Raw genomic sequence first — 17,036 nt, forward strand, 5'->3', positions numbered from 1 at the left:
GATGAGGATGATGAAGAGAGAATCGGTAATGATGATGATGATGACGATGGAGCCAGTATTGGTAATGATGATGATGAGGATGATGTAGACAGTATCTGTAATGATGATGAAGCCAGTATCGGTAATGATGATGACGATGAAGCCAGTATTGGTAATGATGATGATGAGGATGATGGTGATGAAGCCAGTTTTGGTAATGATAGTGACAAAACAACAGTTGTCACAGGAACACTTGGCAGTCTCACACCCAGCCCTATCATCCTCTCTGGTGTTATCTCTACAAACAGCAGGTGTGTGTGTGTTGAGTCTGACTTGCACCACTGAGTCACACACAACATCCCCATCTATCCAGCCACACACTGTGCTGACCGTTTGCAGTGGGTTATCAGAGTCAACAGGTCTGAAGTGCACAAAGAACCCTGAGACCAAATTAATATGTTGCTAACCTGCCATACAGGCAATATCTGATCCTTGAGGGCAGCTGTACTGTGCGTGGGATCTCTTTAGTTCATATGACCCATCATTATATCAGACCCACTTCTGAATCCTGGTGCTTACATTACTAGCAGAGGGAATACTTAAGTTTCACTTCATAAATAACACTTCCACAGAGATTCTCCCTTCAGGACTCTCCCGTACACTACCAGGTTTATCATAGCCCAGGGGTCCTGAACAGAGAGATTCTCCCTTCAGGACTCCTCCCGTACACTACCAGGTTTATCATAGCCCAGGGGTCCTGAACAGAGAGATTCTCCCTTCAGGACTCCTCCCGTACACTCATAGCCCAGGGGTCCTGAACAGAGAGATCCTCCCTTCAGGACTCTCCCGTACACTACCAGGTTTATCATCTCCCTTCAGGACTCCTCCCGTCCCTTCAGGACTCCTCCCGTACACTACCAGGTTTATCATAGCCCAGGGGTCCTGAACAGAGAGATCCTCCCTTCAGGACTCTGCCCGTACACTACCAGGTTTATCATAGCCCAGGGGTCCTGAACAGAGAGATTCTCCCTTCAGGACTCTGCCCGTACACTACCAGGTTTATCATAGCCCAGGGGTCCTGAACAGAGAGATCCTCCCTTCAGGACTCTGCCCGTACACTACCAGGTTTATCATAGCCCAGGGGTCCTGAACAGAGAGGTTCTGCCCGTACATACCAGGTTTATCATAGCCCAGGGGTCCTGAACAGAGAGATCCTCCCTTCAGGACTCTGCCCGTAGGTTTATCATAGCCCAGGGGTCCTGAACAGAGAGATCTCCCTTCAGGACTCTGCCCGTACACTACCAGGTTTATCATAGCCCAGGGGTCCTGAACAGAGAGATCCTCCCTTCAGGACTCTGCCCGTACACTACCAGGTTTATCATAGCCCAGGGGTCCTGAACAGAGAGATTCTCCCTTCAGGTTTACTCTGAACAGAGAGATCCTCCTTTCAGGACTCTGCCCGTACACTACCAGGTTTATCATAGCCCAGGGGTCCTGAACAGAGAGATCCTCCCTTCAGGACTCTGCCTGTACACTACCAGGTTTATCATAGCCCAGGGGTCCTGAACAGACTACATTTTCACTCAGTCTCTTACCATGTCTCTGCTGTCGCATCAACAGTTTACTGTCCCCCTGACCTGAGCTATGGGTTTCCCATCAATGGCCTTAACACTGTTGACAGTCTAAATTAGAGAGCAGATGGCATATGTGTCCTCTCTACTTATCTAGTTTTATTGTGGTTAACAGATCATATAGTCAGGCTAGTTTCAGTCTCTACACGAAGGGGAAGGAAGCCGTCTCTGGTGTGATGGGGGAGTGATATTTTCAGGTTGTGGTGGCATGGGCGTTAGATTCTATGATATGGTTCAGAGGGCTATTCAGGGACTTTTTAAACTCTAATGACATCAGACTAGCATAGACGAGGAGGGAAGAGAGAGAAGAGGAGAAGGCTTGAGTTAGTGTTACATGCAGGGAGAGAAAGTGAGTGATGGAAATTATGTGGCAGGGAGGTAGGGAAGCTGTGGAACGTGCTGTGGAATGAGTACACCACTTTCTGGCCAATCATGAATGGGGGCTGAAGGAGCTGAGAGAGGTTGAAGGCTAGAAGGCCTGGAACTGGGGGGGATGAAAGGCTGAGAGAGGCTGAGAGCTAGAGGGCCTGGAGCTGGGGGAGGAAAGGCTGAGAGAATGGGGGCTACTGGGGCTGGAGCTGGGGGAAGGAGAGGCTGAGAGGGGGCTGGAGCCTGGAGCTGGGGGAGGAAAGGCTGAGAGAGGATTGGGGCTAGAGGGGCTGGAGCTGGGGGGAAGGGGCTGAGAGAGGCTGAGGGCTAGAGGGGCTGGAGCTGGGGAGGGGGCTGAGAGAGGCTGAGGGCTAGAGGGCCTGGAGCTGGGGGGAGGAAAGGCTGAGAGAGGATTAGGGCTAGAGGGGCTGGAGCTGGGGGGAAGGAGAGGCTGAGAGAGGATGGGGGCTAGAGGGGCTGGAGCTGGGGAGGGGGGCTGAGAGAGGCTAAGGGCTAGAGGGGCTGGAGCTGGGGGGAGGAAAGGCTGAGAGAGGATTAGGGCTAGAGGGGCTGGAGCTGGGAGTCAGCAGTAAGTGATGGGGCTGAGTGAAGAGAGTGTGAGTGTGAGTGGCTGGTTCCTATGCAGAACACATTACTTTAGACCAGGGTCGCTGAGGAGAGATGCAAATTAAAGTGCTGCTCTGATGAACAGTTTGTGATAACAGTGAAACGTGTTCACTCGCTCTCTCAATTCAATTACATTTCTCTCTCTCAATTCAATTCAATTACATTTCTCTCTCTCAATTCAATTAAATTTCTCTCTCCCAATTCAATTACATTTCTCTCTCTCAATTCAATTACATTTCTCTCTCTCAATTCAATTACATTCTCTCTCAATTCAATTACATTTCTCTCTCTCTGTGAGCTTTATGTTAGCTGTCAGGGAGGGAGAGAAATGCAACAACAACAAGAAATAACACAAGATAAGAATACCAACATAAAGTAAATGCCTTAATAGAATAGAATAAACATTTTATTATGTATTATATATAATAAACATTGTATTATGTATTATATATAATAAACATTGTATTATGTATTATATATAATAAACACTGTATTATGTATTATATATAATAAACATTGTATTATGTATTATATATAATAAACATTGTATTATGTATTATATATAATAAACATTGTATTATGTATTATATATAATAAACATTGTATTATGTATTATATATAATAAACATTGTATTATGCATTATATATAATAAACATTGTATTATGTATTATATGTAATAAACATTGTATTATGTATTATATATAATAAACATTGTATTATGTATTATATATAATAAACATTGTATTATGTATTATATATAATAAACATTGTATTATGTATTATATATAATAAACACTGTATTATGTATTATATATAATAAACACTGTATTATGTATTATATATAATAAACATTGTATTATGTATTATATATAATAAACACTGTATTATGTATTATATATAATAAACATTGTATTATGTATTATATATAATAAACACTGTATTATACATACGTATAATACAGGAAGGCACAATTTATAGTCAAAATCAAACCAAATGTTTATTGGTCACATAAACATGGTTAGTGTTAAGAGTGTAGTGAAGTCTAACTATTTCACAACAACTACCTTATACACACAAGTGTAAAGGAATGAATTAGAATATGTACATATAAATATATGGATGAGCGATGCATGAACGGCATAGGCAAGATGCAGTAGATGGTATAGAGTACAGTATATACATATGAGGTGAGTAATGTAGGGTATGTAAACATTATATAAAGTGGCATTGTTTAAAGTGACTAGTGATACATTTATTACATCCAATTTTTTATTATTAAAGTAGCTAGAGATTTGAGTCAGTATGTTGGCAGCAGACGCTCAATGTTAGTGATGGCTGTTTAACAGTCTGATGGCTTTGAGATAGAAGCTGTTTTTCAGACTCTCGGTCCCAGCTTTGATGCACCTGTACTGACCTCGCCTTCTGGATGATAACGGGGTGAACAGGCAGTGGCTCGGTTGGTTGTTGTCCTTGATGATCTTTTTGGCCTTCCTGTGACATTGGGTGGTGTAGGTGTCCTGGAGGGTGATGCGTTGTGCAGACCACATTACCCTCCTTTAGAGCCTTACGGTTGTGGGAGGAACAGTTGCCGTACCAGGCGGTGATACAGCCCGACAGGATGCTCTCGATTGTGCATCTGTAGAAGTTTGTGAGTGTTTTTGATGACAAATTTCTTCAGCCTCCTGAGGTTGAAGAGGCACTATTGTACCTTCTTCACCACGCTGTCTATGTGGGTGGACCATTTCAGTTTGTCAGTGATGTGTACCCCGAGGAACTTAAAACTTTCCACCTTCTCCACTGCTGTCCATCGATGTGGTTAGGGGGGTGCTCCCTCTGCTGTTTCCTGAAGTCCACAATCATCTCCTTTGTTTTGTTGACGATGAGTGAGAGGTTGTTTTCCTGACACCACACTCCGAGGGCCCTCAGCTCCTCCCTGTAGGCCATTTCATCGTTGTTGGTAATCAAGCCTACCACTCTAGTGTCGTCTGCAAACTTGATGATTGAGTTGGAGGCGTGCATGGCCACGCAGTCGTAGGTGAACAGGGAGTACAGGAGAGGGCTGAGAACGCACGGTTGTGGGGGCCCTAGTGTTGAGGATCAGCGGGGTGGAGATGTTGTTACCTACCCTCACCACCTGGGGGCGGCCTGTCAGAAGGTCCAGGACCTAGTTGCACAGGGTGGGGTCGAGACCCTGGGTGTTAAAGCATTTAACTATGAACAGCATTCTTACATAGGTATTCCTCTTGTCCAGATGGGTTAGGGCAGTATGCAGTGTGATTGCGATTGCATCGTCTGTGGACCTATTGGGGTGGTAAGCAAATTGGAGTGGGTCTAGGGTGTTGGGTAGGGTGGAGGTGATATGATCCTTCACTGGTCTCTCAAAGCGCTTCATGATGACGGAAGTGAGTGCTACGGGACGATAATCGTTAAGCTCAGTTAGCTTTGCTTTCTTGGGTACAGGAACAATGGTGGCCATCTTGAAGCATGTGGGGACAGCAGAGTGGAATAAGGATTGATTGAATATGTCTGTAAACACACCAGCCAGCTGGCCTGCGCATGCTATGAGGACGCGGCTAGGGATGCCGTCTGGGCCGGCAGCCTTGTGAGGGTTAACACGTTTAAATGTTTTAGTCCAATATTTTTGGCCAATATTTACATGTGTTTTTGGGAAGGGATGGGGCGTAGCAGCAGTTGTGATGTGGAGAATCAGAGCAGGAGGTCAGGCCAGTTCAAGTGTTGAGCAGTCTGATGGCTTGTAGATAGAAACTCTCTCTGAGCCTGTTGGTATCAGACCTCATGCTCGGATATCGTCTGCCCCCGACGGTACGGGAGAGAACTGGAGTGTGGCTGGGGCGTGTGGGGTCCTTGATGATTCTGCATGCATTCCTCATGCATCGTTTCATGTAGATGTCCTGGGTGGGTGGAAGAACTGGGCCGTCTTCACCATCCGCTGGAGGGCCTTGCGGTCGCGGATGGAGCAATTTTTGGAGAGGACTTGGGGTGACATACTGAATTTCTTCAGCCACGTTAGGAAGTAAAGACACTGTTGCGCCCTCTTGACACGAGTGGTGGTGTTGGTCCATGAGAAGTTCTCTGTGATGTGGATGAAGAGGAATGTTAATGTGGGTTGGGGCATGTTCCCATCCTGTGATACCATCTGTTGGGTACATGGAGTACAGACATGGCCATAGTGAAGAAACAGAGAGGATGTCATCTACAGTACGGTATTGACAGGAGCATAGTAGGTGAACAAAGCCCTGTGTTCTACACAATGCGATTCATACAGTAGTCATCGCTGTCCTCCTTAGTGTCCTGTGTTTTTAATTAGCGACTTCACAAGGAAACATGGTATGTAGAATTGTAGGCTATGAGATGATTCCACATCAGATTCCCTCTGTCTTTCTTTCCTTACGTTCTTCTTGCCATACACAGTCCTTATAGAAATACAATTCAATCGCTGCGTTTTAAAGCCAAGCCCTGTAATTAAGAGCCTCTTTGTATTTTGGAGAGAAACGTTTAACCTGACAACCTGTCAGCAGCTTCTGGAACACCTCTCTCCATTCCTCCACTCCTCCCTCCATTCCTCCCCTCCTCTCTCCATTCCTCCCCTCCTCCCTCCATTCCTCCACTCCTCCCTCCATTCCTCCCCTCCTCCCTCCATTCCTCCCCTCCTCCCTCCATTCCTCCACTCCTCCCTCCATTCCTCCACTCATCCCTCCATTCCTCCCCTCCTCCCTCCATTCCTCCCCTCCTCCCTCCATTCCTCCCCTCCTCCCTCCATTCCTCCCCTCCTCCCTCCATTCCTCCCTCCTCCCTCCATTCCTCCCCTGCTCCCTCCTCCTTCCTCCCCATTCCTCCCTCCATTCCTCCCCTCCTCTCTCCATTCCTCCCTCCTCCGTCCATTCCTCCCCTCCTCCATTCTCCATTCCTCCCCTCCTCCTCTCCATTCCTCCCCTCCTCCCTCCATTCCTCCTCTCCTCTCTCCATTCCTCCCCTCCTCTCTCCATTCCTCCCCTCCTCCCTCCATTCCTCTCCATTCCTCCCCTCCTCCTCTCCATTCCTCCCTCCTCCCTCCATTCCTCCCCTCCTCCCTCCATTCCTCCCCCTCCTCCTCCTCCATTCCTCCCCCTCCTCCCTCCATTCCTCCCCTCCTCTCTCCATTCCTCCTCCCCTCCTCCCTCCATTTCTCCTGTCCTCCCTCCATTCCTCCCCTCCTCCCTCCATTCCTCCCCTCCTCTCTCATTCCTCCCCTCCTCCCTCCATTCCTCCCCTCCTCCTCCCTCCATTCCTCCCCTCCTCCATTCCTCCATTCCTCCTCCATTCCTCCTCCCTCCATTTCTCCTGTCCATCCTCCCCTCCATTCCTCCCCTCCTCCCTCCATTCCTCCCCTCCTCTCTCCATTCCTCCCCTCCCTCCCCTCCATTCCTCCCCTCCCTCCATTCCTCCCCTCCTCCCTCCATTCCTCCCCCCCCTCCATCCCTCCATTCCTCCCCTCCTCCCTCCATTCCTCCTCCCTCCATTCCTCCCCTCCTCCCTCCATTCCTCCCCTCTCTCCATTCCTCCCCTCCTCTCCCTCCATTCCTCCCCTCCTCCCTCCATTCCTCCTCCTCCCTCCATTCCTCCTCTCCTCCCTCCATTCCTCCCCTCCTCCCCATTCCATTCCCCCCTCCATCCCCTCCTCTCTCCATTCCTCCCCTCCTCCCTCCATTCCTCCCCTCCTCCCTCCATTCCTCCCCTCCTCCCTCCATTCTTCCACTCCTCCCTCCATTCCTCCCCTCTTCCTCCACTCCTCCATTCTTCCCCTCCATTCCTCCTCCTCCCTCCATTCCTCCCCCTCCCTCCATTCTTCCATTCCTCCATTCCTCCCCTCCTCCATTCTTCCATCCTCCTCCATTCCTCCATTCCTTCCCTCCTCCCTCCATTCCTCCCTCCTCCCTTCATTCCTCCCCTCCTCCCTCCATTCCTCCCTTCCTCCCTCCATTCCTCCCCTCCTCCCTCCATTCCTCCCCTCCTCCCTCCATTCCTCCCCTCCTCCCTCCATTCCTCCACTCCTCCCTCCATTCCTCCACTCCTTCCTCCATTCCTCCCCTCCTCCCTCAAATCCTCCCCTCCTCCCTCCAATCCTCCCCTCCTCTCTCCATTCCTCCCCTCCTCCCTCCATTCTTCCACTCCTCCCTCCATTCCTCCCCTCCTCCCTCCATTCCTCCCCTCCTCCCTCCATTCCTCCCATCCTCCCTCCATTCTTCCACTCCACTCTCTCACATGAAGAAAATATTGAGCAGCGGTGTTCCATTTCGTAAGCCACCACTTCTTGGAGTGTATTGTTTGATGAAGGGAGAGAAAGAGAAAGAATGAGAGAGAGAGAAATAAAGAGAGAAAGAGAAACACAGAAAGAGAGGGAACGCTTCAGAGAGGGCATAAAGTCTGCCTAAGACAGCATACAGGCTACTCTCAGTGGGATGTTACTGTGCTTACCGCAGTATGCCCAGAATACCATCTCAGCTCAGAGAAATAGATCCATTATGCACGTTGAGTATTAGAGTGTTGAGTTAATTGATTTCTGTGCGGGCGGTTGCAGGGCAGGATGGCGGACGGCGTGTATTAACGTTTTAATGGAATGTGAAGTCGTGCACATGGAGCTGGGAGTTGTAGCAGCCAATGGGTGGGACGTGGGAGAGAGGTCCTCTCTGGTGTTATCTGACAGAACAATCCTGGAATAACATTAGTGCTCTGGGTTCAGCTCCACCATCAGTTTCATCAGACATCAGTCCAATCCTTCATATCTCGACAGCACCCAAATCCCTCTCCTGGTAATGCCAGTATTAGTCTCTATCCTGTTGCACTTAATCACAACGTTCTCAGAACGCTGGAAGGGCATTAGGATAAATGCAACAGGCCTTGATAGTGTTGTCTCGGCTCTGCTTTAAAAGATGTCACCCTGAACAAGGCAGTTCCTAGGCCATCATTGTAAATAAAAATGTGTTCTTAACTGACTTGTCTAGTTAAATAAAGGTTAAAAAAATGAAAAAAGATTTAGATATAGTACTTCTACTCAGTGATTTTTTTACTGATCAGTTAATTTATAATCAGTAGGTTTTGTTATCTGTTTTCACAGTCCTCCAACCACACCTGCACACCACTGTTATCTGTTTTCACAGTCCTCCAACCACACCTGCACACCACTGTTATCTGTTTTCACAGTCCTCCAACCACACCTGCACACCACTGTTATCTGTTTTCACAGTCCTCCAACCACACCTGCACACCACTGGTATCTGTTTTCACAGTCCTCCAACCACACCTGCACCCCACTGTTATCTGTTTTCACAGTCCTCCAACCACACCTGCACACCACTCTTATCTGTTTTCCCAGTCCTCCAACCACACCTGCACACCACTGTTATCTGTTTTCACAGTCCTCCAACCACACCTGCACACCACTCTTATCTGTTTTCCCAGTCCTCCAACCACACCTGCACACCACTGTTATCTGTTTTCACAGTCCTCCAACCACACCTGCACACCACTGTTATCTGTTTTCACAGTCCTCCAACCACACCTGCACACCACTGTTATCTGTTTTCACAGTCCTCCAACCACACCTGCACACCACTATTATCTGTTTTCACAGTCCTCCAACCACACCTGCACACCACTGTTATCTGTTTTCACAGTCCTCCAACCACACCTGCACACCACTATTATCTGTTTTCACAGTCCTCCAACCACACCTGCACCCCACTGTTATCTGTTTTCACAGTCCTGCAACCACACCTGCACACCACTATTATCTGTTTTCACAGTCCTCCAACCACACCTGCACACCACTATTATCTGTTTTCACAGTCCTCCAACCACACCTGCACACCACTATTATCTGTTTTCACAGTCCTCCAACCACACCTGCACACCACTATTATCTGTTTTCACAGTCCTCCAACCACACCTGCACACCACTATTATCTGTTTTCACAGTCCTCCAACCACACCTGCACACCACTTTTTTAATACATCTTTGTACCTGTATTGATGTTTATCACTTGTTTTCTTTGGTGCAAATAAATTCAACTAAATTCAACTGAATATTCAACACAGACCTACCACAGACACTAACTGTTTAGGAGGTTTAACAATCATTAAGTCACTTATGAAGAAGATGACCAGCACTCTCAAATTAAGTTTATTTAGATGTATTTTTAAATCAGCAGTCACGTGTTTTGGCCAGCTAGTCAGTCTGACAGACAGAAGCTGCTATCACTACAGCCCTCGCTCGGCTGAGGGATATTTTAGCTACGCTGCTCATTCCATATCAATTCATTACCGCCTCATTTCACGGCCCATGAATCACTGCACTGGCGTGTCGGCGAGAGGCGAGAGGGGGCATGTTGGTGGGGGGGAGACGTTGTTTCGGGCTGTTAGCACTAGTTTGAAAGGGTTCAGCTTTGATTAGCCATGTTTATTGGCCTGTGATGTTGTAAACGCCTCCCCTGTCATAGTGATCTAGCATGCTGTTTTGTCAATGTGTGTTTAGAAGCAGGTTAAATATGTCTGTCAGTGAGTGGATTATTTCCAGGTTGCTCCCAGCTAATGTGGGACTTTCTCTCTGTGTGTCTCTATGCGTGTCTTTGCGTGTCTCTGTGTGTCTCTGTGCGTCTCTCTGTGTCTCTGTGCGTCTCTGTGTGTCTCTGTGCGTCTCTGTGTGTCTCTGTGCGTCTCTGTGTGTCTCTGTGTGTCTCTATGCGTATCTGTGCGTCTCTATGCATGTCTCTGCGTGTCTCTGTGTGTCTCTGTGCGTCTCTGTGTGTCTCTGTGCGTCTCTGTGTGTCTCTGTGTGTCTCTATGCGTGTCTGTGCGTCTCTATGCGTGTCTATGCGTGTCTCTGTGTGTCTCTGTGCGTCTCTGTGTGTCTCTGTGTGTCTCTGTGCGTATCTGTGCGTCTCTATGCGTGTCTATGCGTGTCTCTGTGTGTCTCTGTGCGTCTCTGTGTGTCTCTGTGTGTCTCTGTGTGTCTCTGTGTGTCTCTGTGTGTCTCTGTGCGTCTCTGTGTGTCTCTGTGTGTCTCTGTGCGTATTTGTGCGTCTCTATGCGTGTCTCTGTGTTTCTCTGGCTGTGTGTCTCCTTGTTTCTGTCTCTGTCCATATTCCTGTCCATGTCTGTGTCTTCCTGTCCATGTCTGTGTCTCCTTGTCCATGTCTGTGTCTGTGTTTCCCTGTCCATGTCTCCTTGTCCATGTCTATCTCCCTGTCCATGTCCCATGTCTCTGTGTCCATGTCCTTGTCTCCGTCCCTGTCTTGGTGCATCCCTGTCCGTGTCGCTGTCTCCATCCCTGTCTCTGTGTGTCCATGTCCCTGTCCCTGTTTCTGTGTGTCCATGTCCTTGTCTCCGTCCCTGTCTCTGTGCATCCATGTACCCTGTCTCCATCCTTTTCTCTGTGTCCCCCTGTCTCCGTCCCTGTCTCTGTGCATCCATGTACCCTGTCTCCGTCCTTTTCTCTGTGTCCCCCTGTCTCCGTCCCTGTCTCTGTGCGTCCCTGCCTCCTTCCCTGTCTCTGTGCGCCCCTATCCGTGTCCCTCCAGCATTTGTGACCCTGCTGAACGGTGACCAGGCTCAGGATGCCATCCGCTCCCTCCACCAGAGCATTGTGCGCAGCCGGGACATCACAGTGCAGCTCCAGCCCACAGACAGTCTGCTCTGCCTCACCAACCTGCCCCACACCTTTACTGCCCAGCAGCTGGAGGACCTAGTCCGTTCCTACGGAAACATCGAGCGCTGCTTCCTGGTCTACAGCGAGCTCACTGGACACTCCAAGGGCTACGGCTTTGTGGAATACATGAAGAAGGACTCAGCGTCGCGGGCGCGGTCGGAGCTACTGGGGCGACCAGAGGGGGACCGTGCAGTCATGGTCCAATGGACAGATGTGAACCAGTTGACTGCGGGTCACCACCTCCACTCTAAGTGCCTCTGTGTGGACCGGCTGCCCCAGGAGTACGACTCAGAAGAGCTGACCCTCCTGTTCTCAGACAGATACAAACCTGTCTTCTGCCAGGTGAGTCTGAGGTGGAGTACTTGGTGTGTGCGTGGGGTGGGGGGTTGTGTGTGTGCGTGTGCGTGTGCGTATGCATGTGCGTGTTCCACCCCTCCTATCTTACATCCCTCCACCCCCTCTCATCCACCCGTCCTCCACGTCACATATCCCATACCTCAGAGGTCCCTTGACCTTTCTGTTACCACATACAGTCTTACTCACCTCTCTGTCTACCCTCTCTGTTCAACCCAATATAAAATACACATGCAGAAGGCCCTTAAATCCTCCACCCTAAGCCCCCCCCACCATCATCCCTCTGCAGTGCACTAAGGGCTCTCCTCCTCCCTAAGCCCCCCACCATCATCCCTCTGTAGTGCACTAAGGGCTCTCCTCCTCCCTAAGCCCCCCACCATCATCCCTTTGTAGTGCACTAAGGGCTCTCCTCCTCCCTAAGCCCCCACCATCATCCCTTTGTAGTGCACTAAGGGCTCTCCTCCTCCCTAAGCCCCCCACCATCATCCCTCTGTAGTGCACTAAGGGCTCTCCTCCTCTCCTAAGCCCCCACCATCATCCCTTTGTAGTGCACTAAGGGCTCTCCTCCTCCCTAAGCCCCCACCATCATCCCTTTGTAGTGCACCCCCCCATCATCCCTCTGTAGTGGCCCCCCACCATCATCCCTCTGCAGTGCACTCCTCCTCCTCCCTAAGCCCCCCACCATCATCCCTTTGTAGTGCACTAAGGGCTCTCCTCCTCCCTAAGCCCCCCACCATCATCCCTTTGTAGTGCACTAAGGGCTCTCCTCCTCCCTAAGCCCCCACCATCATCCCTCTGTAGTGCACTAAGGGCTCTCCTCCTCCCTAAGCCTCCCTAAGCCCCCCTCCTCCCTACCATCATCCCTTTGTAGTGCACTAAGGGCTCTCCTCCTCCCTAAGCCCCCACCATCATCCCTTTGTAGTGCACTAAGGGCTCTCCTCCTCCCTAAGCCCCCCACCATCATCCCTCTGCAGTGCACTAAGGGCTCTCCTCCTCCCTAAGCCCCCCACCATCATCCCTCTGTAGTGCACTAAGGGCTCTCCTCCTCCCTAAGCCCCCCACCATCATCCCTTTGTAGTGCACTAAGGGCTCTCCTCCTCCCTAAGCCCCCCACCATCATCCCTCTGTAGTGCACTAAGGGCATCCCTTTGTAGTGCACTAAGGGCTCTCCTCCTCTCTAAGCCCCCACCATCATCCCTTTGTAGTGCACTAAGGGCTCTCCTCCTCCCTAAGCCCCCCACCATCATCCCTTTGTAGTGCACTAAGGGCTCTCCTCCTCCCTAAGCCCCCCACCATCATCCCTTTGTAGTGCACTAAGGGCTCTCCTCCTCCCTAAGCCCCCCACCACCATCATCCCTTTGTCATCCCTTTGTGCACTAAGGGCTCTCCTCCTCCCTAAGCCCCCCACCATCATCCCTCTGTAGTGCACTAAGGGCTCTCCTCCTCCCTAAGCCCCCCCACCATCATCCCTCTGCAGTGCACTAAGGGCTCTCCTCCTCATCCTAAGCCCCCCCACCATCATCCCTCTGCAGTGCACTAAGGGCTCTCCTCCTCCCTAAGCCCCCCACCATCATCCCTCTGCAGTGCACTAAGGGCTCTCCTCCTCCCTAAGCCCCCCACCATCATCCCTCTGCAGTGCACTAAGGGCTCTCCTCCTCCCTAAGCCCCCCACCATCATCCCTCTGCAGTGCACTCATCCCTTTGTAAGGGCTCTCCTCCTCCCTAAGCCCCCCACCATCATCCCTCTGCAGTGCACTAAGGGCTCTCCTCCTCCCTAAGCCCCCCACCATCATCCCTCTGCAGTGCACTAAGGGCTCTCCTCCTCCCTAAGCCCCCCACCATCATCCCTCTGCAGTGCACTAAGGGCTCTCCTCCTCCCTCATCCCTCTGCAGCCCCCCTCCTCCCTACCATCATCCCTTTGTAGTGCACTAAGGGCTCTCCTCCTCCCTAAGCCCCCACCATCATCCCTGTGTAGTGCACTAAGGGCTCTCCTCCTCCCTAAGCCCCCCACCATCATCCCTTTGTAGTGCACTAAGGGCTCTCCTCCTCCCTAAGCCCCCCACCATCATCCCCCTCTGCAGTGCACTAAGGGCTCTCCTCCTCCCCCCCACCATAAGCCCCCCACCATCATCCCTTTGTAGTGCACTAAGGGCTCTCCTCCTCCCTAAGCCCCCCACCATCATCCCTTTGTAGTGCACTAAGGGCTCTCCTCCTCCCTAAGCCCCCCACCATCATCCCTTTGTAGTGCACTAAGGGCTCTCCTCCTCCCTAAGCCCCCACCATCATCCCTCTGCAGTGCACTAAGGGCTCTCCTCCTCCCTAAGCCCCCCACCATCATCCCTCTGCAGTGCACTAAGGGCTCTCCTCCTCCCTAAGCCCCCCAAGATCATCCCTTTGTAGTGCACTAAGGGCTCTCCTCCTCCCTAAGCCCCCCACCATCATCCCTCTGCAGTGCACTAAGGGCTCTCCTCCTCCCTAAGCCCTATGATCACCACTAGTCTGCTGCCTCTACAGCCTTTTTTCTTTTCTTTTTTAAATTATTATTTTCAACAAGATCAGCTTTCATGAGGTGTTTGCATCATTGCTTGTTCTGTACCCCTTTTTGCTTTAAAAATAATAATTTGGTTCTTTATCATCTTTATCATCTTTTAAACTAGATTAATATCATACATTTTAAGTTAGATCACATTTACATTATATACAGTACCAATCAAAAGATTGAACACCTACTCATTCCAGGGTTTTTCTTTATTTTTACTATTTTCTACCTTGTAGAATAATAGTGAAGACATTAACACTATGAAATAACACATATGGAATCATGTAGCAACCAAAAAAGTGTTAAACCAATCAAAATATATTTTATATTTGAGATTCATCAGAGTTGCCACCCTTTGCCTTGTTGACAGCTTTGCACACTATTGGCATGCCATACTGTATATATATCAAAAGGTAAGAACTTCCCATTGTTCACCCCTCCTCGTTTCGTTTCCATGGTTCTTCTCCATTTCAGTTCCATTCTAATTTGTTTAAAAACGTTCTATCCTCCGGCAGCTTGAGAGTGACTCATCTAGTACTGTAGTGCTAGATTAATTAAAGTCTCCATCCTTACAGTGATTGTCAAAGCCTCGCTCAGTGTGCTTCGGGTCACCCTCTAACAAATAAAGTGCTCCTGAGTGGCACAGCGGTCTAAGGCACTGTATCTCAGTGATATAGGTGTCACTACAGGCACCCTGGTTCGAATCCAGGCTGTATCACAACTGATTTGGAGTCCAATAGGGTTGTGCACAATTGGCCCAGCGTCGTCCGGGTTTGGCCGGTGTAGGCCGTCATTGCAAATAACAATTTGTTTTTAACTGGCTTGCATAGTTAAATAAACGTTCAATAGAAAATAAGCTGAAGGCAATCTAAGAATGTCAGGCCCATTAGAAAGCTATGTGTTATTAGCAGGTAAATGACAGTAGAGAGAAGTCTCTTTCTCTCTCTCTGTGTGCCCCCCCTTTCTCTTTTTCTGTGGCTAGGGACTGGACAGCTCTGGGAAAAAATGGTATACTACATGAGTCATCAGTGATGAAGCAGGGTACCTGTAAGAGGAGAAGAGTGGAGTTACATTTGTTGGAGTTAGGAGGGGTTAGGAGGAGTTATGAGGGGTTAGGGGGAGTTATGAGGGTTTAGAAGGAGTTAGGAGGGGTTAGGAGGAATTAGGAGCAGTTAGGAGGGGTTAGGGGGAGTTAGGAGGAGTTAGGAGGAGTTAGGAGGGGTTAGGAGGAGTTAGGAGGGGTTAGGAGGAGTTAGGAGGGGTTAGAAGGAGTTAGAAGGGGTTAGGAGGAGTTTGGAGGGATAGGAGAAGTTAGGAGGGGTTAGGAGAAGTTAGGAGGAGTTAGTTAGGAGGAGTTAGGGGGGTTAGGAGGGGTTAGTTAGGAGGGGTTAGGAGGAGGGAGGGGTTAGGAGGGGTTGGGGGGTTGGGGGAGTTATGAGGGGTTAGAAGGAGTTATGAGGGGTTAGGAGGAATTAGGAGCAGTTAGGAGGGGTTAGGAGGAGTTAGGAGGGGTTAAGAGGAGTTAGGAGGGGTTAGAAGAAGTTAGAAGGGGTTAGGAGGAGTTTGGAAGGGTTAGGAGAAGTTAGGAGGGGTTAGGAGAAGTTAGGAGGGGTTAGGAGAAGTTAGGAGGGGTTAGGAGGAGTTAGGGGGAGTTAGGAGGGGTTAGAAGGAGTTAGGAGGGGTTAGGAGGAGTTAGGAGGGGTTAGGAGGAGTTAGGGGGAGTTAGGAGGAGTTAGGAGGGGTTAGGAGGAGTTAGGAGGGGTTAGGATGTGTGTATGTGTGTGTTCATCAAGCTGACATAAACCCAATGCCCTGGTTGTCGGTCTGTGTGAACGCAGTAGACTTCCAGGGCCCTATAGAGGAGAGACTTTGAAGACCACAGATTGACTGTTCCGTGACCGGGGACATGGTTGCCCTGTCACAGCTGTCAGTGAGAGGAGAGGAGACGCCACACCTGCCTGATTGACAGGCTGGGACAGAGGAGACTAGGAGGAGAACTGTGTCAGAGTAGCAGTCTGTGAGAGAACAGGGTGTCAATGAGAGTGTGTGGCTGAGAGTGTGTGGGTGACAAAGTGTTGTGGATGTGATGGATGACCGGTGTGGGCCGAGGAGGGTGAAGATGATTTATTTGGAAGAGATTTTTGCCCTTTTTGAAAAGACTGTACAGGCATATACTGCAGACAAACACACACACACGCGCACACACACACACACACACACACACACACACACACACACACACACACACACACACACACACACACACACACACACACACACACACACACACACACACACACACACACACACACACACACACACACACACACACACACACACACACACACACACACACACACACACACATGCGTAACGATGGTGTGGTGTCAGGAAAATAACCTCACACTCCACGTCAACAAAACAAAGGAGATGATCGTGGACTTCAGGAAACAGCAGAGGGAGCAACCCTTATCCACATCGACGGGACAGTAGTGGAGCAGGTGGAAAGTTCCTCAGCGTACACATCACAGACAAACCTAAATGGTCCACCCACAGGCAGCGTGGTGAAGAAGGCGCAACAGCATCTCTTCATCCTCAGGAGGCTGAAGAATTTTGGCTTGTCACCGAAAACACTCACAAACTTTTACAGATGCACAATCAAGAGCATCCTGTCAGGCTGTATCACCGTATACTGTTTTCTATATGATCTACTGCATCTTGCCTATGCCGCACGGCTATCGCTCATCCATATATTTATATGTACATATTCTTAATCATTCCTTTACACTTGTGTGTGTATAAGTTAGTTGTTGTGAAATTGTTAGATTACT

General features: G+C 49.6%; 1 protein-coding gene across 3 annotated transcripts in view; it reads left to right on the forward strand.

The window, feature by feature from the left end:
• raver2 (ribonucleoprotein, PTB-binding 2) overlaps nucleotides 1-17,036 on the forward strand; it is a 151,649-nt gene that overhangs the window by 61,723 nt on the left and 72,890 nt on the right. For all 3 annotated transcript variants that reach the window (XM_046301635.1, XM_046301636.1, XM_046301637.1), the window contains exon 3: nucleotides 11,184-11,653. In XM_046301635.1, the coding sequence (XP_046157591.1) occupies nucleotides 11,184-11,653 (470 nt within the window). The remainder of the gene's footprint in view (nucleotides 1-11,183; nucleotides 11,654-17,036) is intronic.

The sequence above is a fragment of the Oncorhynchus gorbuscha genome, linkage group LG15 (assembly GCF_021184085.1).
Source record: "Oncorhynchus gorbuscha isolate QuinsamMale2020 ecotype Even-year linkage group LG15, OgorEven_v1.0, whole genome shotgun sequence".
Taxonomy (NCBI): domain Eukaryota; kingdom Metazoa; phylum Chordata; class Actinopteri; order Salmoniformes; family Salmonidae; genus Oncorhynchus; species Oncorhynchus gorbuscha.